This window comes from Saccostrea echinata, unplaced genomic scaffold (genome assembly GCF_033153115.1).
Source record: "Saccostrea echinata isolate AGI-Se365-2 ecotype Australia unplaced genomic scaffold, CSIRO_AGI_Sech_v1 ptg000008l, whole genome shotgun sequence".
In the NCBI taxonomy this organism is placed as follows: domain Eukaryota; kingdom Metazoa; phylum Mollusca; class Bivalvia; order Ostreida; family Ostreidae; genus Saccostrea; species Saccostrea echinata.
Genome location: NW_026889757.1, coordinates 8,655,390 through 8,669,558, shown reverse-complemented (window position 1 = coordinate 8,669,558; position 14,169 = coordinate 8,655,390). Strand labels below are relative to the sequence as shown.

Here is a 14,169-nt window from a genome sequence, read left to right as displayed (position 1 = left end):
GTCCTTCCTTACCACCACTCACCAAACAGAATATTGTATAACACAACAACCGAAAAAAAACAGAACAGTGTATGCACAACAACCGAAAGAAACAAAATAGTTTATACACAACAACCGAAAGAAACACAATATTACATAACATGACAACAAAAAGAAACAGAATATTGTATAACACAAGAGCCAAAAGAAACAATAGTGTATACACAACAACTGAAAGAAACAAAACATACATGTAACAAAACAAAAACAAAAGAGTGCATGTATAACACAACAACAGAAAAAAACAGAATAGTGTATAACACAACAGAATAGTGTATAACACAACAACCGAAAGAAACAGAATAGTGTATAACACAACAGCCAAAAGAAACAATAGTGTATAACACAATAACCGAAACAGAATATTATATAACACAACAACAGAAAAAACAGAATAGTGTATAAAACAATAGAAACAGAATAGTGTATAACAACAATAGAAACAGAATAGTGTATAACATAACAACAGAAAGAAACAAAATAAAGAATAACACAACAGAAAGAAAATAGCAGAACAAAATGCACTGGCTCGAACAACAAATTTCATCAATTAAATTGAAAAAAGAACGTCTTGCCATTCCTCGCAATCTTTCAACTCCCTGAATTGCATTTTACTTCCCCTAATTGCCGACAGAAGAAACTCAATATCTCAGCACTTCAGCTCCTCGTTAGGCACATCTTTATTTAAATGTACGATGCGGTAAAACAATATTCTTATGTAACTTTCTGAATTACCTCCTGACTTCTGAACACGTGCAAGATCGGTATGTAAGCACCTACTAAAGAGGTTAAAAACGAATATAAATCTCCGTGGATTTTCTCAGACCACTGAGATGCTGTCAAAATCTAAAATTAGTGTACAACCCCTTATCCCAGGCCCCCCACCCCCACTCCCCTAGAATTCTTTTTTGACTGAAAAATGATACATAATAAGGTAAAAGGTTCAATGCATTTTGAACAATTTTAGCATATATATAGCGTAACAAATCATCAGAATAGGGATGGATAGGTTATTATCCCCCTTTTGGGGGAATATGGGTAAGGGGTCATCCCCCCCCCCCCCCAGTGGAAATCCTGGATTCACATTTGAATATCTCGCATTAAATGACGTTGATTATCGAACTAGACTTTGTAACAGAAATATAATTTCCTATTTATTGATAGGTATCATCCTAGCAATTTTTATCAAACGATGATAAACGTTTACTACATCGAATTTTATTCTATGACTGAATAATTCCTAACTCTCTGATTGGCATCATACTAGGGTTTGTTCAACTGCACGAGATCTTGCAGGTGAATATAACTTTTTTTTCTACATTGGACCCAAAATAGATCGAGAACAATTACTTATGAAAAATTTTGCTCACTTCCAAACAACCTTTCAGTTGAACATGTATTTTTTTTTCTACATTAGACCAAACTTCTAAACTGATGAAATTAGTTATGAAAAGTGATTTCACCTGCACCCGACAAATGAACTTTGTGATCGGCTTTGGCCGATCACAGTACCGATCACAGTAAATTACAGGTATTCCATCCACCAAATGTAATCATTTGCAACCCATGACGAGACGGACTACTTTGCTTATTCTGCACTGACAGTTTCATATAAAATCTCTTATCTATAATAACATATAAATACTAAGGAGTTTTTTTTTAATGCAATTACTTTGAGGTAAAAATATTTATACATGTACATTTACAATGTGAATAAGCTTACGTTTCTTTATTTGCGCAACTATTTTATTAATTTTCGAGACAGAAGTTCATTTTCTCTCTTCATTCTTTAAATGGGGGTTCGAGCAAGTTTAACTCGCACATTAGTTTATTTGTTTATCCGGTACATTGTGTAATTAACTAACCTATTCATTTTTTTGCCATTACGTAGGGCACAAGTTTGACGAGTGAATATTACAATTCCCGATCACTTCCTTTCAAAGGAATACACATGCACTTGTTTTCTACCTCCGAACAAAAAATGGATCAAGAAATTCCAAATATGTTTATTTTAATCCCGCTTCTCTTACTGCGTTCGGCTACGACTTCAAGAAATGTAAACAATGAAGAAAGATGGCAAAGTTTGTTTATCAAGATTATTTAATATAATCATTGAATGATATGAAGTTAACGAACAGTAATCAATCCCAAAAGTCCATTGAAACAATACAAATCTGGAGCAGAGCAAACCTCTAAAAACATCAGAGGTGGGATCAGGTGCCATGAAGGAGTAAGCTCCATCATATAATATAACATGAATAATAAATAAAACAATTATATGTATTGCTATTTTTAGTAATCCTCGAAGTACAATTTCATATAATTGGTTATTTTTTTTATTTTTGTCGTCCAATGAAATTCTGCCTTTTACACTGCGATCGGCTTATATATAAAAAAAAAACCTAGAAGGATGGCGAGGTTTTCAGACGAGATTTAAATCATTGAATGATGTAATAAAATAATTACATAAAATGAATTGCTGTTTTTTTTTATTATGACGATTCCATGATTAAGAAAACCTCAATTTACAATATTCAGTTTACCCTGTCGGGCTCCATGAATATTGTACATGTACTCCTTGCTTGGCTTAATTATCGTAAACAAAGATTGAATCGTATATGGTATTATAGTTTTACTCAAGTATTACACAGCCGAAGTAGAAAAAAAAACTGAAATAAGTGATATAGAATGAAGTTGCGTATTAGACCCTATTAGCGTTATTTCATACCAGCACTGAGCGATCAGTAAGGCCATTGTGTAAACAGGAAGGGGATGTACGACTGGACCGGGTATCGAACCGTGACCCCTTCATCACTAGTCAGGTGTTCTACCGAATGAGCTATCCAGGCCGACATCAATGGCCCAAACCATTAAATTGAAACATATCTATTGTAAGTCCTCCGTTCATATTCCTGTCAAACAAGTTTTAATAATATCATAACGATTATGCACCCTTGAATGTAACTAGTAAAATTTCAGTCGAAATCATTGAATTAGTAATGAATGTCGGTCGTTTTATTGCTAGTAAACCAGTGAAATTCCTAAAACCAATTCTCAGAAATAATAGTGTTCTTGCTAATGAGCTATAATAGTCAGTCCTAATTAGTTTTTCACTTGATGTAATCAGTCCAGCCCTGCTCGCTGTAGCTTTCACCCAACCAATGATTTTCATTCTTCTCATCAAATTATGGTCTGTCTAATCTGGAATTACACATCCTGGTACTGTCTAATTTAATCCCCTACAAGCTTTATATAGATATTAGCATTTTCGCCTACTCACAAAACATTGTAATGATGTGGACATGAGGAATTCGATGGATTGGCCGAATCCTTCATTATCACACAAATGAGAAAATATGAAAAGAATGATTAAGTTCGCCGCAAACTTTGCACATAAATTATGATGTACATGTAGATGATTATGTTTTCTCTTTATCGAAGTGATTCGCTCGATCTGGTGGCCGGGAAAGGAAATTCATGGTTTTTATAGGAGCAACCATAGTGTCGTGCGAGAATATGCATCCAATGAATTTCTACATAAACTCAGTGGTACTTATGTATATGTACATATGTACAACATGTTGTGTGAAACAAATTGAGCATTCTGAAAAGTTAGAGTTCCTTTCTTAGACTTGCTGCGTAAAATTGATTATTAAAGAGTTAGCAGCATAGCAAATAGATGATTAGTTCATTTTCTTATTATATCGATTTAAAAAATGACGAAGATCTTAGGTGCTTGCACTATTGTGGCAAGATAACTGTGGATTGTATATCATATATATGAAATCAAAAGGACACAAATCCTAATTTGTTCGTATGTTTATTTAAGGGTACAAAATTCAAAAGAAATTGTGTACATTAATGGAGCATATTACAGTTTCAGAAAGTTTCAGGGGCACATGTATATATTTACATGCATAAGGGACCTTTTTTACATCTCCTTTTTATGCTAAAGTAGATTTTGGGAACAAAACTATGCTATAAGCTAGATTAACAGGAATAAAACTGGATATAGTGTTGTTTTGTGGGTGTATGGGTGGGCTGGGTTAGGGGTTGAAAATTAGTTCCGTAATTGATTGAACTAAAACTACGTAGTACCACTAGAAGCAAGGGTACCAGTGTTGAAACTCTTTAGGACCTGATACAAACTATATGAGCAACATGCGCGGATCTAGAAGGGTGGGGTCTGGAATTTGCAGAGGTATTAAAAGTACTAATATATACTGAAGCGAATAAAAAATGACTGGACTCCCCCTCGGTCCCTCCCTAAAAAAAGTGGACACGTGGATCCCACCATCATCACCACGAAATAGGGTTTTTAATGTTTGATAATGGACTTCTTTTTTGCTTGTCAAGAAATTATTGGATTGGACATTTTTTGACTGGGTTGAACCCCCCTGGAAAAAAAATTCTTGGTCCGCTCCTGAGTAGTATCCCCATTTTAATTTTCGTTTCTTATTCAGAGATGAGAAATTGAAGACCGTAATGTTGCTGTGCCAAGCAAAATCATTATGTCATAGATTCATTCCATATACCTCTGAATTTTTTTTTCGAAATATATATACTGTTATATGAGTACTTATGTCGTGTCAAATTTCAGTCTAACTGTATACTGAATTACTGATCGAGGTAACTGAATGATCATAAATATTACACCTTTCTAAATACCATTGTTTTTCACCAAATCCACCAAATATTTGTGCCCAGTTACTTTTTCGCAATGCGGTCAAACTCCAAGTGACATGCAGTATTCAGAATTGCATCATTCTGATCTTTGAACTTGATACACTATTCCTAGGGAGGCTTTATTTTTTTCCAATAATAATTGAAACCTTTAAAATAACCCACAAAATTAATTGATGTAAAATAATTAGTAACAAGTAAACTTTCAGGTGAGGCTACATTTTGGGGAAGCCTCGGGTGGAATCAGCTGTGATCTGCTCCATGCGATCACAGTTCGATGTGCCTGAAGTCAGGACGTCAAAGTTTGTTTGTTTGTTTTGATTCTGCATTTCATCTTTCAATGTGATCATAAGTACCATCAAATGTTAAATGTAATATTAAAGAAAGCAGCCACCTTGACACACAAGAAATGCTGAAAATTAAGGCCTACAGACTACCTTTACCCCATTCTATCTTTTTGCATTCAAACACCTGGTTCAATAAAATCAATGAACAGGTCATGCAGTATTCTACATTGGTTTGTTTCTGGCATAACAGCGCTGTGTATGTTTCTTCACAAAATCGCTAATTGCATTTGCAATTGAATCAATGCAACAAATCAGACAAAAATCACCATTGTTGTCTGCTCACCGATTTGTTAAATTCAATGATATCGGTAACATGTGAGTACGATTAAATATTTTTTTCTGACCGATTTCTTACAATGAATTCTGGCAAAGAATGAATGTTTAGGTCCAGACGCAGCGAACTGATTCACCCATTCTAAGTATTATTCTACCTCTAAACTACGTTCTTGTTCAAATATTTCGTTACGTCATGACTCACGAATCTTGGAATTTTTCACGTAAACTAATAGGAAATCCAGGTCGCAGAAAAAAAACCCAATATCATTTCTTGTCTACATCTTAACTATTTCCATACTAAGGTATACAAGCTTTGAATAGCAAATAAATTAATTCTTTCATTCTGTTTTATGAAATTTTATACAAAAAAATTTAATGAGACCCAAGGGCTTTAACGGTCACCTGAGTATAAAACAACTCTATAAAGAGATTAAAGAGATTAAGAAATGACAATCTTATAATTATATATATATAAAAACCAAAATAAACTGAAAGATGAAGATATGTTGCTCAAAAACAAGAGGATTAAGACGATCAGGGACCAACAAAATAGTTGGTATGGTACTAGTAATCAGCAACAGCCCAAAAAGTAGATCTATGTACTTATCTGTATCTACTAGTGCTAATTACACTCTATCACTATTCCCAAATTTATCAACAACTATTGTGTATATTTAGCATAGATCACAGCATTCACATATTAAACCTACTGTAGCATATTTCCCATACCATTGACCTCTCTTGATCTTTGAACATTAAATGTACAAATCTAAGATATTTTTGTCTCACTTTTATACATCTATATAGTCTACAAGTCTATCTGACCATCAAAAACTATAAAAATGATTTTTATACTATCCACTAAAAATTCTCGTATAATTCATTTATTGGATATATACCTATTAATTACATCACTTACAGTAATTATCATGGGTGAATAACAAAGGCGAATAACATCTCATAATGCAGAGTAAGGCGGAGTAAGAAACTCCATACTTGATCATAATTAAATAGAGCCCCATCCTAACACTAGATGAAAGGAGCACGTACGCTTGAGCATAATTACCATGACCTACGTTCGTCTGCTAAATACACAAGAACAGAGAAGAAGATTTTTAAAGAATTAATGCATTTTCACTACTAGTAAATGATCAACAAAGCCATGCACCCTATCACCAAAACCCCTGACCCAGGGGCCATGAATTTTTGGGAAGAAGCACTCATGTCCATAGCACTTAGAGACCATGAAATTAATAATTTTTGTTCCCCTTTGCCCTTATATGCTTTATACCAAAATTGCATGGTTGAAATTGTTTCATCGGTTCCAGAGAACCTGCAAATGTTCAAAAGTTAAATAATAGAAGCTAGGTCAGTACTGCACAATATAATAACTAGAAATATGTCCATAGGACATGAATGCCCCACCCAGGGTTCAACAGTAATGCGACATGAAAATTTGAATAAGTAAATAAAGTTTGATGAAAATATTAAAACTGAGTTTTAGACACAATAAATAGCAAAGTCAAAGGTCAATGGGAAGGTAAGTTTAAACAGAATTGGACAAAGTAAATGAATTCTCACCAAATTATGCAATCAGTGCATAAGCTTACTGTCATAAAAATATTTTGAATAGTTTCTTTGAAAGCAAGCTAAATGCAAATTTTAAAAAAAGTGAGGTCAAGGTCAAAGGAGATTTCAATGTAGAAAAAAAAATGCTGATAAAGTTGAATAGCTCTCATCAGTATGTATCAGCATATAACTTATAAGGTTTGATAAAAATTAGTTTAAACGGTTTCCTTGAAACTGAGTTAAACACAAATTTTTGAAAAATAATGTCAGGGTGAAACGAAAGTCACGTTTAAAATATAATGATGCAGTTGAATAGCTTCTCATTAATATGTATCAGCATATAAGGTTTGATAAAAATATGTTGAATAGTTTCCTTGAAACTGAACTAAATACAAATTTAATAAAAGTGAGGTCAAGGTCAAAGGAAAGGTTAAGGTAAAAAATAGAGTTGAATAGCTCTTATCAATTTTTATATGTATCGGCATATGAAGATTGATAAAAATATCCTCAATAATTTCTTTGAAACTGAACAACAGTAAATTCAAATTTAAGAAAAGTGAGGTCAAGGTCAAAGGAAAAATGCTGATGTAGTTGAATAGCTCTTATCAATATACGTATCAGCATATGGAGTTTGATAAGAATATCTTGAATAAATTCTTTGAAACTGAGCTAAACACAAAGTGTAACGGATGGACAGAAAGAAGGAAGACGGACTTGACAAACAATTATGTCCCGGCCATATTCATGGCGGGGCATAGGAAAAGCTAACTATCGAACAGAACATGCAATCAAATTCTCAGAATTCGTCTTTGCAGTATAGATTCTTATTTTGTAACACGTTATTTTAGTGTGGCGGAGTATTGAACTGAATGGAGGGTTGATCTCTTCTGGGAATAATTGGTGTATCAAAATATAAAAAAATAAAAACAAGACATGGCTATATCACGGCTTTCACATTCAATAGAATATAGTTAACTATATGTATTAATCCAAAACAGACGGTTTTCATCGATATACTTGTAGAGGAAAGTATTATGAAGAAGGCAAATCCATCCATAATTTACGTTCTTAATAAAAATGAAAACAGCTGACGGTGATGACGTAATAAAAGAGATTTTTTTTCCTACAGAGGCAAACGAACTGCATGTACTCTTAGCTTCCTTTTCAAATAAAGTGCTGAATTTACAGACTAGTGCAAAGTCATTAAGAAATCGACAGCGGCTTAGGTACTTTGTCCAAGCAAGGAGGTGCTAGTAGAAAACAATATCGTTCTCAACAATTGAAGATAGCATTTTACTAAGGATCACACAGATTTTCTGGGATAATATATCAAGTTTATGTATCACAAGCGCAACATAAAATATTTTGCAGCATGCTTTTATGATCGATCACAACATCGATTACTTTTAGTGTATTAGAAATTTTGGCGCGCAGGCATTATAAAGATTATGTTTCTGACTCCTCTTAAGGACCATATTTCAATCCAATCAACTCTAATTGACTCGTTTCTATGACCTTCTCTACGAAAGTATTTGTTATTGTGCAAATAAATGTTCAATATTCTTTTTGTATTTAGTGACAAAGGGGAGAGAACTAGTCTAATTTGTTTGGTTCTCAATCAGAGGTGGCTGACCTATGGATGCTTTGATAACTGATAATGATTAAAGTTCGCGCACGACCATTTATTTCCGGTTGGAGATTGATTTCCGTATATTACCGACACCGATTCTTGAAATTACAATTACAGGGATTTGATGGAATATCAAGAAAACCATTGTAATCCCAATGACTTTTTCTCACCTCCACGGAATGTTTTCCAAAAACAGGGTTACAGCAAAACTTCTCAATCAAAAGATCGTATTCGACTTAATTTTGATATAGCTGATGTTTTGATGCTTACGTTGTCTCTTCTTGACCAATTTACCAAGTAATTAAAATGTTTGTGTTTTCTTGGCAAGCATCACGTGCCTAACACTAATCCATTGTCTGTTACTGTCATCAATGACAAGTCAAAAATATATTAGATCTATAGAGATTTAAAATAGATTCATAAACACCTATATTTATTGTGATAAATACACTTTGCTGTCAATAATGATTTATTTGGTTCTACTAATGAAAAATAAAAACTAACTTAAAAGCTTTCTTTGTCATCTAAGCAGTGAAGTAGCTATTTGACCTGCGTCCCTGCGAATTCTGATCGAGACCCGGAAGTTATTGCCATCTGTTACGGTAATCAACATCCGGGTTCAGTACTATATCACTTTGATATCCGGGTAAAGTACAACGCTGCGACAAAATTATTTTTAATTGGAGTGTGAACAAGATAAAACGGGGGTAAATTGCAAACCAACTTGGGATATTTTTTTTAAATATGTAATCAATTATTCAGCACAGTTTTGAAATTCATTTTGCAATCGATTCAAAATACTACTCTTACACTATTTTACATTTTTATCAACAGTTTATAATATTGAAAATTTTTACAGCTTCTTAACTTACGACATAGATTGCGGTCACAGTTTCTAAAGAAGGATTCGATGCCTGCAAGTCATAAATAAGAGCAAATAATCTGGCAGTGACAGTGATACTTTGATTATGTACACGTATAGTGGAAAATTTACAGATGTGTAGTAACATGGGGACTCTGCGCTTGAAGGTCATTCAACTCTATCAATCCTCATCAGAAAATCTTGAAATATCGCGAGAAAGCTAACATTTTTCTTTTCTTGAAATAGTTTACTGAACCTCTTTAATATCATGACTCAAATGAAACCGCAATAACTACAAGAATTTACTTGAATAAAATTCTGTCCCGAAGGAAAATATAACTGAACAGCGAAACATCGAGAATGTAAAACGAGGTGTTAACGAGATTATGACGATACTAATAAAAGGATGTAACATTACGACTTCCGCTGGGATGTTCTTAAAAAAAAGATAAACTGTTATACGAAAAGTTTACATCAAAACAGCCACAGGTTTCTGACCTGTTTCTTAAGCATATACAATTGACGACGCTGGCAGTGAAGCAATTTCACTCCGCCACTCTACATTCCAAACACATGCGCAGTTTGAATGTTAATTTCTGAAACAATGCCTCAGGTGATTTACTGCTACTGTGTCACAGTATGTCCAACACGGCCATATTGATTGAAAACAGGAGGAAAATTTATAATCAAACGACAAACTTCATATCCTAGTTACATTTCATACAAAGCTGCAATGCAGGGAGGATGCAGGGAATTTCCTTTAGACTCTCTCGCATTTTTTTCTTAGAAGTGAAGGGAATGAGAAAATTCATTTTCAAAGACTCTCTTTGATTTTTTCCACCATTGCTGTGTACTTTTTTCTTGAAATAAGATTTGTTTCTGAAATTCCTATTGATGTGTGATGTTTTATTCTTTCTCCTTCACTTGCATTAAATTGTTTATTAGAATTGTATTCAAATTTTAATGTCAAAATTGATTACTGGGAAAAATACATGATTTTTTTAAGCTTTCGTTATTGTAAATCTTAAGTACCAAATAAATATAAATTCTAAAGAATTTGTTTATCTCTTCGTATAATATTTAAGTGAATGAAATTCAAAACAAACCAGTTGTATCTACAGTTTGGAAGTACCAAAGGGACCGTCAAATAACGAAACTTTAAATCTATATAGTGTAATACTTCCATTCAATAATTTTAAATGTTACTAATTTAATACCGTCAAGGGCCTTGAAAATTATACTGACACACGCACACACATACAAATGTAAATTTGTCATGTGTCTCCCCTAATTAGATCCGCGCCCAATTCTTACCTTGTTCCGGAAGGCAGCTATTCCTGTGTTTGGACCGGTCTCGACGTATACTCATCCTGGTTTTGTGTCGATCATGACTGGAGAGCGATTCTGCTGGTGCCGTCTGCTGAAAAAGATAATAACCGAATCAACAGACGTCAAACCTAATTAAAACCAACGTAATTGCTACAGAGGCTGTGTACAAAATGGTGCGTAAGTGAAGACGCTAAAGAAATTTAAACTAGGTCTTTAAAAACACGTTAATTTCTTACCAACTGACTTTTTGATATTCTATTTTCAAGTTTTCAAAGGATATTGTTTATGACGTAATGCAGAGAAGTTCGGAAACTATCATTTCTAAATGCCCTACCGATAGAAAACCTAAATAAATAAAGCACTTCATCCGCTGGCCTTCAAGAGAAGTCTTTTTTTAAAACGGGCCACCATTCACAAATCGCTCTAAATAGTGAATACTTTTTATGACAGCTGGAAATAGAATTCGATTCAGAAACCTGCTTTATCATGGTATAGATTTATCGACGAGGAGCTTAAATTAAATTGGATTAGGCGGGGGTGTTTCCAGTTTCTTTTTAAATACCAAATGGGCATCTATCTTCGGTTCAGATTTTTCAAATCTGAATTAATTGTCTGTATTTTTTTTTCACCTAATAAAATTCAACAGGCCAATCGATTAGGAACCTCTTTGATATTCGTTTTCCGATATAAATTTCCATTTCAAATGGAATAACTATAAAAAGCTGCAAGACCTACATATATAACGACTCATCTTCCAAAGTCTCGAATCAAATGTGATTTGGCACATGTTTTGCAAATCAATATATTGTAAAATGGAAGACACTTTTTTTTCGAAAATTTTGTTCATGTTTCTGTTATCAAAGAAAATCGAGAATGAACAGACGGCTGGAAGACAAGACAACTGTAAATGTAAATCGCGACTGAATGGACGGCTGGAAGGCACATGTAAATGTAAATCGAGACTAAACAGAAGGGTGGAAGACAAGACAACTGTAAATGTAAATCGAGACTGAATAGACGGGTGGAAGACAAGACAACTGTAAATGTAAATCGAGAATGAACAGACGGGTGGAAGACAAGACAACTGTAAATGTAAATCGAGAATTAACAGACGGCTGAAGAACAACTGTAAATGTAAATCGAGACTAAACAGACGGGTGGAAGACAAGACAATTGTAAATGTAAATCGAACCCTAAAATATCTGAACAGAAGGCTGAAGGACAACTGTAAATGTAAATCGAGCACTCAAATTAATGTTTCAACAGACGGCTGGAAGGGAAAACAACTGTAATAGTAAATCGAGACAGAACAGACGTCAGGAAGCCTTAACAGACGGCTGGAAGACAAGACAACTGTAAATGTAAATCGAGACAGAACAGGCGTCAGGAAGACAAGACAACTGTAAATGTAAATCGAGCACTCAAATTAATGTCTGAACAGACGGCTGGAAGGGAAAACAACTGTAAATGTAAATCGAGACAGAACAGACATCAGGAAGACAACCGTTAATGTAAATCGAGACTGAACAGACGGCTGGAAGGCAAGACAACTGTAAATGTAAATCGATACTGAACAGATAGCTGGAAGACCAGACAAATGTAAATGTAAATCTGAACAGACGGCTAGAAGGCAAGATTTATGTAAATGTAAATCGAGTCCTCAAATATATATCTGAAGTTGAGATTTTTTTCTAATATCCCATTCTTATGCACACCTTTCTGTAGACAATGAGAAGAAAACTACGCACTGCCATAGACGCATTCATGCAATAAACCTTATATATATATGTCTCTTTTGATTCACTTCTTCCTTACGTCAACAGTTATAGGTCAGCATCACGACGAAGTTTACTCTGTTCGTTTAAAAATTATTAGGGATGGCAACGAATATTCGAACATTCGAATATTCATTCGATGAGTTGATATTCGAATATGAATTTAAGATTCGAATATTCGGGGTTTTTCAGATTTCATAAAAAGAAGTACTGTGATTATTAAATTTTGATTAGAGCAGTGCTGGAATTATCCCTCTTTAATTTACTAGCGATCAATTCTTTCACTTCTTTCTTATCTTATAGAATTACTAAATTACATGGATTTTGTTTTGAGTAAGGTGTTAAAGAATTGTACAATAATGTTTATGTATAATACAAAACGCACTTTCATAGTTTTTATTTCTTCAATACGATCGGGTCTAGAATCGAAGACAACAAAATGAAAACCCTCTTAGAATGTCTAAAAGACGTGAAGAGTATACTTATCAAAACAAATTTAATTGATTATTCAAATGAATGTCCACTGTAATTAATTTTGTAAAGGGCTCAATTTCAGATTAAATGATTATATCTTGGGTTGTATATAATCCTGAATTTTATATTCATTATCGGGAAATTAATTAATTACCTAGGAAAATTGTCTATGGAAATATTTGTTTATATTTTAAAAACATTGTATCAAAGATTATTGTCATATCTCTTATTAGGCAGATAATTGTAATTTATTACACGTATACAGTTACTACTATATCTTGCCTTTGGCAAGACGACTGATTCATCAGTTGGAGCTACTATAAATACATATGTTTCATTTGATAAAAAATATGAAATTATATATCAAATGAAATTTCTTATTGTCTTCATACAATTTACTTCCAATATAAGTATACCTACGCTAAACCTTTCGTGAGAGTAGGATGATGCACATTTAAAATAAAACAGATTATTTATTTTATCGAATATTCGAATATATTCGAATACTTTCATTGAATATTCGAATATGAATTATTGACAAAATTGACATCCCTAAAAATTATATATGGTCTATATGAAAGGGCAAAAGAAAGTCCACACTTGTATTCTTCAACTCCAGAATACAGACTGGATTCTGTGATTACGGACATTGCCAATCATAGAATTTTCAAGCCACGATGTTTTACGGAAAACAAAAATTCTCAACAAATCCGTCTGTTCCTTAAACTTAAATTTGCCAACAAAGGAGTTGACGCCCTAAACATTGGTAATATTATGACCGATAGAAATACACAAGTTGGTATACTTCGTTTAATAATTTATTAACGGTCCAAAACTTGGCGTTTTCTACACGATCTGGAGTCTATGTGGACAGTGCAAAGTCCAGTTTCCAACGGAAGATCACTATGAAACAAGTAATTTATAACAATGATGATAGAAGCAATTACAATAGCATACAACAACAACCAAAAAAAAAAAAATCTACTCGCAGTGTCTAGATATCGAACATATAAAACATAGTCCTCCTACACTTGCGTGTTCATGTTCTTCTTCACCCTACAACTACATAGTCCTGCTGGAGAAGCGATTACTAGTGACGTGAATATAGTTAACAATGAGGACCTTTGATTACTTGTTCTAAAAGGCCCAACGTTAAGGGAACCACTATATTTCAATCTGCGACAA

General features: G+C 33.6%; 1 protein-coding gene across 1 annotated transcript in view; it reads right to left on the bottom strand.

The window, feature by feature from the left end:
- Window positions 1-14,169, bottom strand: part of LOC133181041 (uncharacterized) — a 114,774-nt gene that overhangs the window by 83,631 nt on the left and 16,974 nt on the right. The window contains exon 2 of the mRNA XM_061315571.1: window positions 10,721-10,826. Coding sequence (XP_061171555.1) covers window positions 10,721-10,826 — 106 coding nt within the window. The remainder of the gene's footprint in view (window positions 1-10,720; window positions 10,827-14,169) is intronic.